This window comes from Sordaria macrospora, chromosome 3 (assembly GCF_033870435.1).
Source record: "Sordaria macrospora chromosome 3, complete sequence".
Classification (NCBI taxonomy): domain Eukaryota; kingdom Fungi; phylum Ascomycota; class Sordariomycetes; order Sordariales; family Sordariaceae; genus Sordaria; species Sordaria macrospora.
Genome location: NC_089373.1, coordinates 4647703 through 4663226, shown reverse-complemented (window position 1 = coordinate 4663226; position 15524 = coordinate 4647703). Strand labels below are relative to the sequence as shown.

Here is a 15524-nt window from a genome sequence, read left to right as displayed (position 1 = left end):
TCACCCTCTCACCCTCTCACCCTCTCACCCTCTCACCCTCTCACCACCCTCTCACCCATCAACCCATCAACCCACCTACACACCTCATCTACGCTAACCCTGCTGCTGTATTTCCTGCAACAAAGTCCTCCCCCTCCCCTGTCCCCGTCCCTCTCCCCAAGCCGTCCCAGTCCCCTTACTTGACCTCAACTCCTCCATCCAGCCCGCCACCACTCGGTCCACCACCCTTTGCAAAACTTCCTGGTGGCCCTTTTCGAACTTGGCTTTGACAAAGGGCCGCACAATGGCCGGACACTCGATTGTGGCGATCTCCACTAGTTCATACTCGTAGTTTTCGATAGAGGTGCCGGTTACTTTGTTGATTAACAACTTTTTTCCTCCTTGCCCTCCGGTGGGACTGGAGTTGGGGCGGGAGTTGGATTTATGGTTGGCAATGTCGTCACTTCCTCCCTTCCTAAGTCCAGCCCTAAGTCCCTGTCCCAATCCTTCATTACTTTCCCGTCCTTGTCTTTCCTGGCCATTGTTCTGTGGTGTCTGTGCTTGTGCTTGTGCTTGTGATTGTACTTGTGCTGGTAATTGCGGAGCAGGCTTAGGCCGATACCGATGCCGAACCTCATAACTACTCCTCACCACCACGCCCGCCGCCGCCACCGCTTTACAGCGGACTCCGTACCCGAAACTCTGGAAGGTGCAGGGTACTGAGACTTCTTTGCTTCCCAGCAGGGAACCGCCGCCTAGCCAGTCGGGGAGTGGTAAGAGGGGGACGGAGTCGGTGATGAGGTAGGATTGAGGGTTGAACCCGTCCGGGCCTGGAGGTTGGAAGAATTGGGGGTCATCGGTGAGGGATGGAGGGGTAGGGAGTAGGTGGGTAGAGTCAGAGAAAGCGGGCGAGGGTACAGATGAGGAGGGGAGCGGAAGGGACTGATATGTTTTGAGGTAGGGGTTGGCGGTTATGAGGGGCACGTAGGCGTGCAGGGCCGAGAGGAGGGCTGAGGGCGGGGTGGGTGGAGGGAGGGGGATGCGGGTTATTATTTTGAGGGGGTGGGACTGGGACATGTTGTTGTTTGCGAGGGTGGTTGATGGTGGTGTTAAGGTTTGTTTTGGTGATCGTTTTGGTTGATGGTTGATAGTTGTTGTGGTGATGAGGGAGTGCCAAGTCCGTTGTACGGTACGGGACACAGAGGCCGATGCGGAGACCAGCCGGAACGGAGGTCAACGGGCCGGACGTCGATGGCGGCCGATGGGTTGATGAAAGCTTTCCCTTTACGTCAATTTGATGATCATGTCCCAAAGGCAGAGAGAGGCTGATATCAGGCTGTTGAGCTGTCTTGGCCGGACAGCTGGGGGATGATTTCGGGTCATGGACAGGTAGGTAGAAGTGTCCAAGTGAGTGAAGCCTGATCAACGATGCCGACAAAGCGTGTATCACGAACTGATGGCCACAAATCTGCGACCGTCTCTTAATCTTTCTTGGCAGCCAGTCCGAAGCAGAAGCACAACTCACCAATAACCTAGGCAGCCATCGCGACCCAATTTTAGCGGCTGAAGTGGACGACGTTTTACTTTGACGTACGGATCATTTGAGATGTAGGGTAGGAGGAGCGGGACAACGAGTATGTAGTAGTATACAGCCCCTATATTGTCCAACAGGTGGTAGCTGGATAGCCTCAAATCGTGTCTTGATTTGCTATTTTCGTACGGAGTTGGAGTCAGCTGTTGTCGCTGCGCCATCATCGCATCATTGGTGATTTGATGCTGTGTGGTTCACGCTGATGCAGAGTTGTCAAGTAGGGGTGTGGAGCATCTAACAATTAGATATAGTTGAATGCTTGATAATGTGTTAGTGCTCTATCTTAAACTTGGGTGGGCTATAACTCTAATTAGGACCTGGAGTCGGCCGGCAAGACGTCCGATGTCTTGGTTTGTTGTTGGACCCAGAGGGTGAACGATGTTCGGGGTCCAAGCTCTGGGTAGCATACGGGCCGTGCCGAGGTTCCTGAGTGTTCATGACGGCATCCATACTTCATGGTGTTTGTTGGTTGACAACGAGAAGAAACATGTTTGGTTGGAGGATTGACCGTTCCTGCCGTCCACGAAAAGCGAACAGCGAGGTCGGACCGCAACATGAAATCTGTTTGCGAAACGGCAAGAGCAACTGAAGTTGTCCACTTGCTTTTGGGGAACGAGCTTCACAACGATAAAGCCTTATTTGGTTTGCCCTCTTGCCGCCCGTAGTCTTCCACTTTGCCGCTTGGAATCTTCTTTGTCTCATCAACCCTATGACAACCTTCTTAGACATCTCAAGTCCTTTACGCTGCGCACAAGCAACACCATCACCTCTCCGACACCCACGTTTCATGGCCTTTAATCCAGAATTGCAACTTCACAATGTCCCAGACACAAGTCTTTGCCTCATCGGGTTGGTGGACCAACTGCAGGCCAAAAGAAGCGTCCATCTGACGCTCGAATCCTGAACAAGGACGGAAAAGTTTTGGCGGTGAGCCCAATGATCCAATCCCGTTGAACTCACTGAAGCTTCAGGCCTTCTTTATGCAGTGGACCGCTGTCGACAACAAGGCCGAGACAGGAGCAAGGGACATGGAAGTATCTTCCCCGCATGCCATGAACCCCAAAGTCCCTCGATCCCTCCTCGCTATCCACCACTCATGACGCAGACTTGTTGACAGCTTCAGGTTCCCGTTGAAACATGCCGTCGAAATTGCGCCGAAGAGGGTTTGTCGGAAACATGCCAGCTCATCCGAGCAAACAGAGAGACGAAGGACTCTTGAGAAAAGAGACCACAGAATGATATTCGCAATTCGGCTCGTCCTCATCGTTCCTCCGCTCCAGGGCCACAGCTAGGGCCGTTATCAAAATGGAGCCCGCCGCAAGATGTCGCGCAGCGTCTTGATGCAGCCCAATAGCCGTCAGGTCTGGCGTGACTGGTTCAACAGACCCTCTCTTGTCCCTCGCAAACACCACTCGCTGTTGCTGCTCGGCCATGTGCAGTAGTTGGGTATGGGTAGGCGCTGTCACTGCCGCATGGCTCGCATGATGCGTGCTGCAAACTGCAAGCTGCGCAGGTCAATTTCGACATACTCCAATTGAATCTCTGTCGTGGAAGAAAAGCACAAGAGTCGTCAATTCAAACTCTTATTCCACGGCGAAAAGCGAGGCTTCTTATATCGTCTCTTCTGGGATCATGACGCCATCTCTAGCACACATGGCTGGTGTCAAAATGACGGGCAGGTCTGGGGTGTTCCCAAAGGTAGACCCACCAGCACTAACAATGGCCCTAAAAGTTAGCGGCTCCAGCCATCAACAGATGGAAGATGTTGGGGAGCCGCCCACGGCGCGATAGGCGCTCAGCGATGGAGGGAGGATGAGGGGGGTCGTTGAGTCAATGCCTTCTTTCCACCTCCTCAAAGCTAATTTCTCACTTAGACCAAAGCCCATTGGCTATCCGACTTGACTCGTCAATGCTCACCATGACAATGGTGTGCAACAGCAGGTCAGCAGGTAGCAAGAGGCTGCCGCGACGGCCTCGGCTGCATCAAGTAGCGTCCAACAACCGGGCGAGATGCAGGTAGGGTCCGATTCAGTGGGCGACTGGTCTGCCTGGCAGTTTGTCGATGCGGAACATTTTGACGGCCTGGGTGGGGAAACCACAAGCCTATCTTTTCTTCGCCAACTTCAAAGGTAGAATGACATATCAAATCTTTGAGGGAAAGCTCGGCAAGAAATTGAGGAAATGGGCAAGTTGAAACGGTGGGCTGCCATCAGCCTGGATCAACTGGATCATCCCGCCCTTCGACTTGACTGGAACCAGAAGCACCCCTCCAGATACAACAGCCAATAATGCTTCTCCCCAGCCATCCAACAAACAGCCGGATACAGCATTTTCACCTGGTGAAACAGGAAAGCATTGATGCCATGATGGTGTCAACAGGGGTAAACCACTCCTCCAGACTGACAGTGCTAGACAGAGCCTCTGCTGGCCCACCTTGCTGCCAACTTCGGTGACTCGGCCGCGCTTGTCAACCTGCCTTCTCACTAAAGCTGAGCCGGGGAAAGGTGTCAATTGGAGCTGGCATGGATCCGTTTGTGTATCCCCGCAGACTGTAGCTTCGAGGCCGAAAAGAGTTGTCTTCTCTTGCCACTTCAACGGTGTGTTCAGAAGCCGGAGAGCGACACAGAAAGGAATCAAGGCTGATGCCAACGGTACTATCATCAACAACACTACATTCGTATATCGTCGCGTCCTTCACCGCGACTGTGCTACCTCTGCGCCTTACAGGAGCATATGGTACCTCAGTGTACTTGATCTCCCGCATGTCTACTTGACGGTCTTGTCTTGCCGACTGTCGGCCTCTGTTTGGCGATCGCCCCTCAACCATCAAGCTGTTCAGCACGGTTTCTTTGCCTCCCTTGACTTCCAGCTGCGCCAGTGTAGGAGGCAATCCGAGAATAAGATTAACTGCGGTGTGGTCGCACAGCACAACCTGAAAGACGCATCTTTCCTTGTCCAACCCGTCTTCTATCCACGATCCGAGCGGACCATTGGCTCATCTTGCAACGCCAATTACAGCCAGGCGACGAATCTCATTCCAGTAAGGAAAAGAAAAAAGTTTGCAAGTCAAAGGTGAAGTTCTGGGTACAGAGGCTGAACGAGAGAACCGGAATCCCAAGAAACTGATATCCATCCATCAGAGTACTATACCAGGTTCTGCTTGACTGGTTGTTTGTTGCTTCGAACTACTTGGAAAACGAACAGACGGCAATTTTTCTCTCCGGAGAGTAGCCTCTTTACGTGCCTTCTTCGAACCGAACCTCACGACTCTCACCGTAACTATCCACGATTTCTACTCGACATTGTCCTCCGCGCACCGATCGAAACGCCTCATGAATCACTAGTTTTCTCGACGATATAGATCAGCGGGCCCAACTGCCGATATGGCCACCGCTCAAGTTTCGGCATTCCGCAAGAGCTGGGCAATATGCAACACATATGAGTCGGGTACGGGGGCTTGTACGGCGAGGCCAACATGGCGCCATCGGTGGAATAAAGAATTGGAAGAGACTGTGAGGTGTGACGTGATAAAGTCGAGGTTGAAGATAGTTGCACAACGCTGGGTAGAGTTGCGTGGTCCAAGAACAGTGAGTTTATATGCCTTCAACTTTCGTCCCAACCTTGGTTGTTCTCGTCTTTTACCTTTGTGGAACTTCCCCAGGGGATCGCCTCTAAAACACTGGCGTGCTTTAAGGTGGCAAGCGGAGAATAGAGGCCTAGGGTGCTCCAAAACTCCACTGGGCACCTCCGCCCGCACGTTGCGTAGTGCTGCGCCGTCCACACCTTGCGGGGATGCTTGACCCATGTCGGCCCGCTCGATCTGGAAAGTCACCAGATCGTCTGGTCATTAGCTCGTCCGAACTCTAGTTTATATATGCTAACCGGGCGCGTCACAGCGAGCTGTAACGTCTCCCTCACGTTCCTATCCAGTCACAACGTTCGACGGAATGTCAAGACGGTCCCGCCACCCATCAGCATTGTATGCCCCACAGGAAGAGGACTCGAAATGGTCTTCTTATACTCCCCGCGACCCGACTACCACTGCTCAGCGGGCGCAAACGTCACAGCCCTCCCGGAGCAGCCTCCCCAGACCTGCCTCTAGCAGTATTCCCCGACCGGCTGCGACAATATCTCGACCCGATCCGAAGCGGCGTGATAAAGACGATGGTTCATATCCCGACTCGAGCCCGTGGCCTTGGCTTGACCCCGATGAGGATGACAACTTTCGACAGGTTGGAAAGAAGAGTAAACAGAAAAAGAAGGTCGGAGGAGGAGGTGGTGGTGGCGGTGCACAGCAGCCTAAGCAGACAAATAACGATGGTGGCGAAGGTTCGCAAAAGGAAGGCGCCGATGGTGGCGACGACGGCAAATCCAACGGCGGCGATGCCAGCAACGGTGCTGGAGGAGGTCCAGGCAAGTCCGGCAATGACGGAGACAAAGGCGACGGAGACAAAAAGGACGACAAGTCCAAGAAAGAAACCGCCGACGATGAGGACAAGAAGAAGGACGACGAAGAGAAGAAGACAGAAAATGCAAATAAATCGCCGCTCGACGATGACTGGAATCAAGCAACCAGCAAGATAAGGCAAAAAGCAAAGCGAGGCGATGTTATTGGTTCTGTCACCGAAGATAAGCCTACCCCGCGGTCATTGGATGACAAGGCGAAGAAGAGTCATGGCAACTCGGACAAATCCAATGGCCTCGATGAGGTCAAACTCGACATTGCAACCTCAATAAACGCCAATCGCGTCTCTACAGACAACGCGTCCATCGACAACCGGTCTTCAGGAAACAGCAGGACTGAAGAGAACAAATCTTCCGGAGAGCGGACATCTTCAGATAGCAAACCTGCTGGATTTCCCTGGAGCGCACTTTGGGGCGGCGGTCTCAAATGGGGAGCAAGCGCCCACAAGGAACAGCCAAAGCCGCAGGTGAAGCATGAAGACGAGCTCGAAAGCAACCCGTGGACAAAGTCCAAGAACACCAAAACCTTCCCAGGCTCTTTTGATGACGCTGAAGAGACAAGAAACGAACCTGCTGTAGCTGAGCCAAAGTCGGAGAAAAAATCGGATGAAAGAGGTCAAGGCCGGGATGAGAAAGCGCTTCGTCAGAAAGACTCTAAGGACGACAAGGACAAGCTCAACGGTATGAACGGGAAATACTCAGCAAACGAGAAGAAAAAAGACAACGACGATGAGAAGTACCGAGTCGACAGCATGTATGCCAAGGGGGTAAAGAAGGATGAGCGCAATGATGATCACGATGACGGCTTCGTTGTTTCCACGAAGAAGACCAAAAACTCAAAGAACAACACTAGCGCATGGGATGTGGAACCAGATGCAGGTCAAGAGCCAGTGGTGGAACCGAAAACAGAGCCAACGCCGGAGCTAACAAAAACCAATGAGCTCGAGCCCGAGGATGACTTCTTTGAAAGCTTTCCTGCTGTGAAGGCCAAGAAGAATGAGAAAACCTCGACCCGGCCGGGACAATCCTCAAGGCTCGGACCATTCGGCACATCCACGCTCAAGAAAGCGAATCCAGATCCCTGGGAAGTCTTCGGTGCCAAGAAGAACAAGGCGAAGGTCGGCGCCTCCGAAGAGCCTATGGTTAGGACACGGAAGGCCGATCCGGAACTGTTACCGGCAAAACGATCATCTCCCATTCCCGCACCCGAACCTGAGATTGAGCCAGAAGAGGATGAAAAGCTGGAGCCAATTTCGGCCTACAGGCCGCCAACGAAAAAGCCTTGGTGGGAAGAGCCTCCAGCTCCACCGAGCCCCGTGAAAAACAAAAAGAAGAAAGGTAAGTACGATATTGCTGACGAGCCTTCCAGGGAGCCAGATCCGGAACCGGAGCCTATAGAAGAGTCCAAATTTGAAGCCGACAAGCCAGTGGAGGAAGACGATTTCTGGAACAACCACCAACCAACGGCCAGGAAGGACAGGAAGAAGAGCAAGAGAGCTGGACTTTCAGAAGAACCGGTACCGCCGCCACCACCGCCGCCGCCTCCTCATCCGGTAGAACCAGCCGAGACTTTTCCGTGGGATGATGTTCCAATCAAGAAGACCAAAAAGGGAAGAAGGGGACAGACAGAGCCTGAACCACCACCGCCACCTCCAGTCGAATTTGAACCGGTAGTTGAACCGGAACCGGAGCCCGAGCCAGTTTCTGGTCCGCCCCCATTCCCCGAATCAGATGAGGAGGATGAGGACCCCGGCGGCTGGCTTTCCTCTTTTCTTCACAAGCCGGATAAGAAGAAGAGTAGGCAAACATCTCCCATGCCTCCACCTCCTGAAGAGCCAGAACCGGAGCCTGAGCCGGCCCAACGAGAACTAGAACCAGAGCCGGAACCGGAGAAGGAAGAAGACGACCCTTGGGACTATCCCATCTCGAAGAAGGACAAGAGAAAGAAGAAGGGAAAGACCAAGGAGCCCGAACCATCACCGCCACCACCACCACCACCACCACCACCACCGCCGCCGCCTCCTGAGCCTCCAAAGAGATCGAAATCATCAAAGTATGACAAGGAGGATGAACACGACTTCTGGAGTGCTTCAACATCGAAGAAGAGCAAGAGGGACAAGAAGGGGTATACCGAACGAGGGCCATCTCCTGAGCCAGTGGAGGAGGTCATCTCCGAGCTAGAGGACCCAGAGCCAGAGTTTGATGTTGAACCTGAGCCGGAAGCACGACCTGAACCTGCTGCTGTGTCGGATCGCGAAGACAAACTATCAGAGGATGGATGGGACTACTCCAAGAGAGACAAGGACAAGAAGAAGAAGAAAGGTACTGAACCAGAAGTCAAGTCAAAAAAGGAGTCCAGATCAAGTCGAAGACCTGAGCCAGAACCCGAGCCCGAATCAAAGCGAAAGAAGGCGAGAGACAGCATTTGGAGCTTGCCCACTGACCCAAAGAAGGATAAAAAGAAGAGAAGAGGCGATTTAGATGAAGACAGCAAGCCGCTGCCTTCACCTGCGCCAGACCCGCCTGATGTCTGGGATGACGACTATCAGGACAAGAAGAAGAAAAGCGCCATCTCGGATGAATGGGCAAATTACTCGAGCAAGGATAGGAAGAAGGGCAAAAACGCCATGGATGTCCTGAAGGGGCTAAACAAATCGGGCGATCCACTAGCTGACTCAGCTCGGCAATCACCGCCAAGCCCTCCTCACCGTACCGGTGGCTTCTTCGGATCTTGGGAAACCGACAGTGATCGTGGCGACAACCATAAACACAGAAAGCAGTCCAAGGACAGTTCACATCAGCCATACAGCATCGAGGAGCCTACTTTAGACGACGTTTGGGGCGCTACCATGCCTGGCAAGCGCAAGAAGAAGGCTAATGGCGGCACCAACAACGCACCGGTGGAGATTGTGGAGGACCTTACCCCGGATCCCGTCCAGCCGGACTCTGTGGAGGAAACCAGGGACGACAGCCACAACAACGAAGACAGCAAACCGGAAAGCAATAGCTATGGCAGCAGTTTTTGGGGATGGGGAGGCTTCGCCAAGAGCAGCAGCAAATCATCCAACAAGGAGTCATCGCTTCATGACGAGCCAGCACCACCTCCGCCGCCACCGCCAGCGCCAACTCCTCCATTAGACGAACCAGAGCTCGACATCTGGGCCGATGACGATGACGAACCCCAGCCTGTTGCAAAATCTGACAAGGATGACAAGAAAAAGTCCAAGGACAAGAAGTCTAAGGAGAAGGAGCCCAAACTTAGCGAGAAGGAGCTGAAGAAGCTAGAGAAGGAAAAGAAGAAGGCCGAGAAAGAAGAAGCAAGGCGCAGACTCAAGGAAGCCAAGGAGTTGGAGGAAGAACTGAAGCGCAATGCTAGGGAAGCAAAAGAGTTGGACGAAGCCTTGAGGCGGAAGGCTGAAAGGGAGAGGGAGTTGGAGGAGCAAGCTGAGCGTGAGGCTGAAGAGCAAGCAGCCCGTGAGGAAGAGGAGCGAAGATTGCAAGAGGAAGAAGAACAGAGGCAACGAGAAGAAGAAGAGCGTCGACTTCAAGAGGAGGAGGAATGTCAGCAACGGGAGGCTGAAGAGCAAGCTCGGATCGCTCAAGAAGAGGCTCGCATTGCTGTCGAGGAGCAAGCTCGCAAGGAGGAGGAAAAGAAGGCCGCAAAAGAGAAGGAAAAGCTCGATGAGGAAGCAGCAGAGCTTGAAACACTCAGACTCAAGAAGGAGAAGACGCCTCGGAGATTCATGATGAGAGAGCAGCGCCGGCTTGACGTTCTCGCTGCTAAATTCGAGGAGATAGCGCGCAAAAAGCAAGAGGAGGAAGAGGAGCGACAGCGTGCAGAAGAAGAAGCTGCCCGTATCGCCGAAGACGAGGCTCGCATTGCTGCTGAGGAACAAGCCCGGAAGGACGAAGAAGAGAGGATTGCCAGAGAAATTGCCGAACTTGAAGAGGAGGAGGCTGAGTTTCAGGCACTCCGGTTCAAGAAGGCAAACTCACCGAGAAGGTTCACAACAAAGGACCAGCAGAGGCTTCAGCAGATCATCAAGCAACGCAGAGAGAGGAAGCGCCTGAAGCAAGAGGAAGAGGATCGCAAGCAGAGAGAAGAGGAAGAGGAGAGACAACGGCAGGCTGATGAAGAAGCCCGGCTTGCTGCCGAAGAACAGGCGCGGATAGACGAGGAGGCCAGGCTTGCCGAAGAAGCGAGAATTGCAGAAGAGGAAGCGAGGAGAGCGGAGGAGGAAGCGAGGATTGCGAAGGAAGAAGCACAACTGACGAAGGATGAGGCTGAACTTGCAATTCTCACCGAGAAAAAAGCAAAAACACCTCGCCGGTTTACACTCATGGACGGACGGAAGCTCGATCTACTTACCAAGGGTGTTAACAAGCTACGGGAGAAGAAGGCTGCTCGGGATGCTGCAAAGAAGGCTGCGGAGGAGGCTGCAGAAGAGGCTTCGCGAGAGGCTGCAGACCAGCCCGGAGACGAATGGCAAGACGCGGATGAAGGTCAAGGTCAAGACAACGACGAGGACCCCGAGGCAACTGCTCTGAGGGAAGCAACAGAGAGGGCAATCCGCCAAGCCGAGGAGGAGGCCGAAGCCAAACAGGCAAGGAAAGCGAGCAGAAGCAAGGGCAAATCGAAGGCTGATCCACTCGACGACATGCAGCTCACTCCCGAGCAGGTGGACGAACTGCTCGGAGACTCGTCGAAACGGGACAAGAGTGTTGACAGCCAACCTAAGGAGGAGGAGAAGCCTGATAACAACCACAGCAATGCCGCGCCTGGCGGGTTCAGTCTCTGGGGAGCTGCCAAAAGAGGCATATTTGGTTTTGGAGGAGGTAGCGGATGGGAAGACCACGATCAGCCTGCTCCGGAACCTGAGCCCTCAGCCCAAGATGAAGATGATAAGGCAGCTGAGTCAGCCAGAATGGCAGAGGCAGCCATGGCGGCTGGTGGTGTGATTGGAGGCGTTCCTCCTGGGCTATGGGATGCAACCCCCAAGGCCGTCTCACCGTCGCCTGAACCAACTGCTGAGGAGCCAGTGACCTACCCCGCCAAGCCCACCAAGTCCAAGAAGGCTGCGGGGAGCAAGAGCAAGAGCAAGATTGCCGACCGCCTGCGCGTCTTCGAGTCACTTGACGCCGGAGCCGACACACCTGCTGATGCTGATGGTGGCCCACCACCACCACCAGCCGCACCGTCGACACCACCACCACACTTTGGTCGTCCCCTTCCCCCGCCCGCGCCATATATGGTGCGCTCGCCACCATCACCTGCCATCTCACCCGTTGTCGCAGTTGCCGTCTCTCCGCCAGCGCAAAGGGAGGAAAGGCGAAAACCATCAAGGAAGAGCCGGGACAAGGACAGGGGCTATACACGCGACGGCGACAATAACGACTATTACTTATCGGTCCCTCCACCACCGTCGCCGCCTGTTGCGCCGTCGGGCGCACCACCTGGGGGCTTCCCCGGCGGATTTCCAATCGACGACGATTACCGACCCAGTCGCGACATGCATGGTGATCACCATGATAATCACATCGACGACCACGAAAACCATCGAGAACGTGAGCTTATCGATTCTGCAGCCGAACGAGCAGCCGAACGAAGAGCGAAGAGACGATCCAAACGGATTTCACCTGAAGCCCCAGGTGTCGAGTTTGACTTGCCGCCTGCGCCGCCCTCACCCCCACCTATCGCGCCCGATGCGCCAATTGACGACGAAATGGCAGAGTCAAAGTCGCCTCGAAAGGAAAGGCCCAAGATAAACCGCCAAGGTACAGCATGGGGTATGGATGGGAAGAAGATCTCATCGAGGCCCAAGGTCGTTGAACGAGAGCCTGGCGCAAAGCCGAAAAAGACTGCACACATCGAGGAGCCCGAGAAGCCACTACGGTCCAGAGACAAGGAAGCGCCAGCGGCGACGGCGCCAGCTCCGATGCAAGCGCGCTTCGCTAGCGTGTTCACCAGTACCCCACCATTGTCGCGATCAATGTCCCAGCGCGAGAAACGCCTCGGTCCCAACGGCAAGCCCATCGCACGCAGATATTCGGATAGCACGAATGCGGTCGCCAACCCTCCTGCTCCTCCTCCTGTTCCGCCAGAGGATATCTCATCAAAGGCGGCCAAGGTCTTGGGTGTCGGTGCCCGCGGTCTCGGAGTTGGCCTCGGCCTTGCGAATGGAATCCTCTCCAATGGATTTGGCCGAGGAGCTCCTGCTGCGCCTGCGCGCAACAAGCAGGGTAAGTTCTTGTGTTGCCGTTTGTTGTGAGACAAAGATGTTGGCTAACTCGTTTGTGCGACGATGCAGACGTGAACGATGACACGCCCGTGTCAGGTGCTATCGATCCTGATTTCAGCCCGACCAAGTCGGAACGTCGTAGGGCAAAGGTATGTGATAGCCTACTGTTTGTTCCGTCGCAACCAAATAAGTCGGACGCTAACAACAAGTCGCAACAGCAATACATGTCCGAAGACGACCACGTCATGTTCGAGATGCCCGATGCTACAGCCCCCGCTCGTCCCCCGGTTCGCCGCGTTAGCACCAGCAACGCCGCCAACAAGAAGTCGGGCTTTAGTCTCTTTGGTGTCTTTGGATCGAAGCAACAACAGCAAGAATCGCCGCCGCGCCCCGAACCTCCCCGTCGAAGCCGAACAGTTCCTACATATGCCACTACCGATGACGAAGGTGGCCGACAGCCCGCAGCTGCATTCGTCCCCGAGACCGACGCCGATCGCGAAGCCCGCAGAGCCGCCCGTCGCGCACGCCGCGCAGAGAAAGAGGCAGCCGAGAGAGGCGCCGCCGTACAATCTGCCGAAGAGGCTCGTCGCCAAAAGGATGAAGCCCGTCGCGAACGTCGCAGACAGCAGGAGCAAGAGGAAGAGGCTCGGAGGCTAGAAGAGAAGGAAGCCCGTCGTGCTGAAAGGCGGGCCCGTAAGGCTAAAGAGGAAGAGGACCGTCGTGCTAGAGAAGAGGAGGAACGCCGAGCTGAAGATCAAAGAGAGGCTGAGCGCGTCGAGCGGAGGAGGATACGAACCGAACGAGCTGCTGCCGAGGCCGAAGCCGGACAACGTGACGTCAATGGTGCTAGACAAGATGACCGACGCCGGAGCAATCGGCGCATGCCTCCCGAGTCCGATCGTGAACACGACCGCGGCCCCGAAGAAGACGAGGAGCGGCGAAGGAGGAGAGAGGCCCGTCGTGCCGCCAAAGCCGCCCAGCTTGCTGCTGAAGCTGCCGCTGATGAGATGGACAGGGCCAGAAGGGAGCGAAGACCCAGGGAGAAGAGTACCACCCGACCCGACCCGAGAGATGCACCGCCGCCGGACGAATACGTCTATCCAGCCTCAAGGCAGCAATCCAAGGCTCGAAAGCAGGGACAAGGACAACATGATGGATGGCCACACTCGGGAACCACGTCGTGGGTTAAGGACCATGCCGATGCTCCTGCTCCTCCATCGCCTCCCGGACCTCCGGGTGCCTTTGTCGACGACCATACCAATGGACATGCCAAAGGTGGCCCACCACCACCGCCACCTCCCCGTATGATGCCTCACGAGCTAGACGAAGAAGAGGCTGCTCGACACGCAAGGCGAGAGAGGAGAGCTCGCAGAGAGCAAAAGTACCACGCTGCTCAAGCGGCCGCTGAAGAAGCCGAGCGCGAGCGAGAGCGGGATAGAGAGAGGGAAGGTGCGTATGCTAGTGCGCACGATGACGAGAGGAGACGAAGAAGGAGGAGGAGAGGTGATGAAGAACGACCTGAGCGTGCCGAGCGCGAGCGAGAGCGTGACCATCCTCGCGAGCGAGACCACAGAGATCGCGACCCTAGAGAGCGTCCCGAGCGTAGTCAACGCGACCGAGACCAACGCGAGTACTACAGCGCCCGCGACGACCGAGAACAGCTTCCCCGACCTCGGGATCGCAAGCGCGGTGGGGAACGGGCGGCGGCGACCGATTACGATGATCGTGAGCCCCGTGATCCTCGCGAATACCACGACTCGCGTGCGGAGAGGGGAGATAGAGGAGACCGCGGCCCCGGGGACCGGACTGGATCCGGCTCCGGTAGTGATGGGAGGGAGCAGAACAGGAAGAGCGGCGGTGCTGGGTTTGGGGACCAAACCACGCCGAGGAGTAGCTGGTGGAAGAAGATTGCTAGGTTTGGCTAGTTGATCTTGCTTTCGTCTCCTTTTTTTTTCTCTCTCTCTCTCAATTTGCTTGTTGCTTGTTGTAACGGATTTTGGTTTGGCTGGAGTTCCATGTTTGGAGTTATTGCTGTACGACTGACTTGATGGCTTGATGACTTGGGGGCAACACCACCACGATATATGGATGGGATATGATTGTGGGATTTAGGTCTAGGGGGGGCGTGGAGTTTAACGGATTTTTGTCTATTATGTGGTCGGTTTGGAAGGAAAGGAAGGACCTGGTGTCTGTCCGTCCCCACCCCCGTCCGTTCGCTTGTTACATTTATTGTCCTTGAGAGTGTCATGATATATACGATACAGATGAAGAAGAGAAGAGGTAATGATGATGCTGTTCAACAACGCACGTACAACTTACTACTACGGATACAAGGTGGATGTTGAAGATGGATGTTGAAGATGGAGCTACTAATATACGACAACTGTTTACACTGTATGTATGAGGCTGTCACCATATACTAAGTTTTTACCTCGTTTTACTATCTGTAATGCGATAGTTGCTGCGCCGGTGGGTTGGTACTGGGTGGTTTCTGGTCTTTCTTCGAGGACTTGTGCTTAGGTTTTGATTTCGGCCAAGACCAGAAAAGTATGCATCCGAATCTGCTGTCTGCTTTAAATACCACCGGCAGACGGGAGACAAAGAAGGTTGGAGACTGAAGAAAGGGTAGCAAGCTTTTACAAACTAGGGGAATCAGTGTACGCTGGCGTCGTTGGTGAGTTCGGACCGGAGTGAGCGGTGAACTCGGGAAGATATTCACGGGCCGCAATTACGACAAGGGGGAATTTGAACCATGTGGAGTTTTCCCAATTGATCCAAGGCAGAAATCGACGACGGTTCACAGAAGTCTAGGAACCGCAACATTCCTGACTCTTTAGAATATCCTATGCAGTTCTTCTCAAAACCGACATGAAGACTCGTCGATGGCCATGCCGTTCGTTGCCATTCCATTCCCGCAGCAGCGACAGAGCTGCCTCCTCCTCCTCCTCCTCCTCCTCCTCCTCCTCCTCCTCCTCCTCCTCCTCCTTCTCCTCCTCCTTCTCCTCCTCCTTCTCCTCCTCCTTCTCCTCCTCCTTCCTCTTGTCTGGCTTCTCTTCCATTTTCCCCCGCTCAAATATTTGGAATGAATATTGAAGCAAATCCCAAAGGGGTTAAACTCCGCTCCGAAAAGAAAACATCCGGGGGCTGAGAATGAGATACATATCGGCCATGCCATTCGATTCAGCTTACCACCTCAGTGCATGCCTCGAAATCCATAGGCCTCCGAATCCATCAAGTCCATTCAGATTGTT

At 54.6% G+C, this 15524-nt stretch overlaps 2 protein-coding genes across 2 annotated transcripts; one reads left to right on the top strand and one right to left on the bottom strand.

Annotated features, from left to right (window-relative positions):
* Positions 1–93: 93 nt before the first annotated feature.
* Positions 94–1731, bottom strand: SMAC4_08564 (uncharacterized protein; the record flags this gene model as incomplete). The annotated part of the gene is made up of 1 exon (XM_066090818.1): positions 94–1731. The coding sequence occupies exon 1, from the start codon at positions 1054–1056 to the stop codon at positions 94–96; it is 963 nt and encodes a 320-aa protein (XP_065946606.1). The 5' UTR covers positions 1057–1731.
* A 3563-nt stretch (positions 1732–5294) lies between these two features.
* SMAC4_08563 (uncharacterized protein) lies at positions 5295–14810 on the top strand. Its single transcript, XM_003349669.2, has 3 exons — positions 5295–12274; positions 12343–12422; positions 12492–14810. Exons 1-3 carry the CDS (start codon positions 5518–5520, stop codon positions 14196–14198), a joined length of 8544 nt encoding a protein of 2847 aa, XP_003349717.2. The 5' UTR covers positions 5295–5517; the 3' UTR covers positions 14199–14810.
* The last annotated feature ends 714 nt before the right edge of the window (positions 14811–15524 follow it).

Bases quoted from the DNA above. Each gene is read 5' to 3' on its own strand.
- SMAC4_08563 (XM_003349669.2), top strand. From the start codon at position 5,518: ATGTCAAGACGGTCCCGCCACCCATCAGCATTGTATGCCCCACAGGAA. The intron at 12,275-12,342 runs GTAAGTTCTTGT...GCGACGATGCAG, and splicing joins GCCTGCGCGCAACAAGCAGG to ACGTGAACGATGACACGCCC. The intron at 12,423-12,491 runs GTATGTGATAGC...AAGTCGCAACAG, and splicing joins CGGAACGTCGTAGGGCAAAG to CAATACATGTCCGAAGACGA.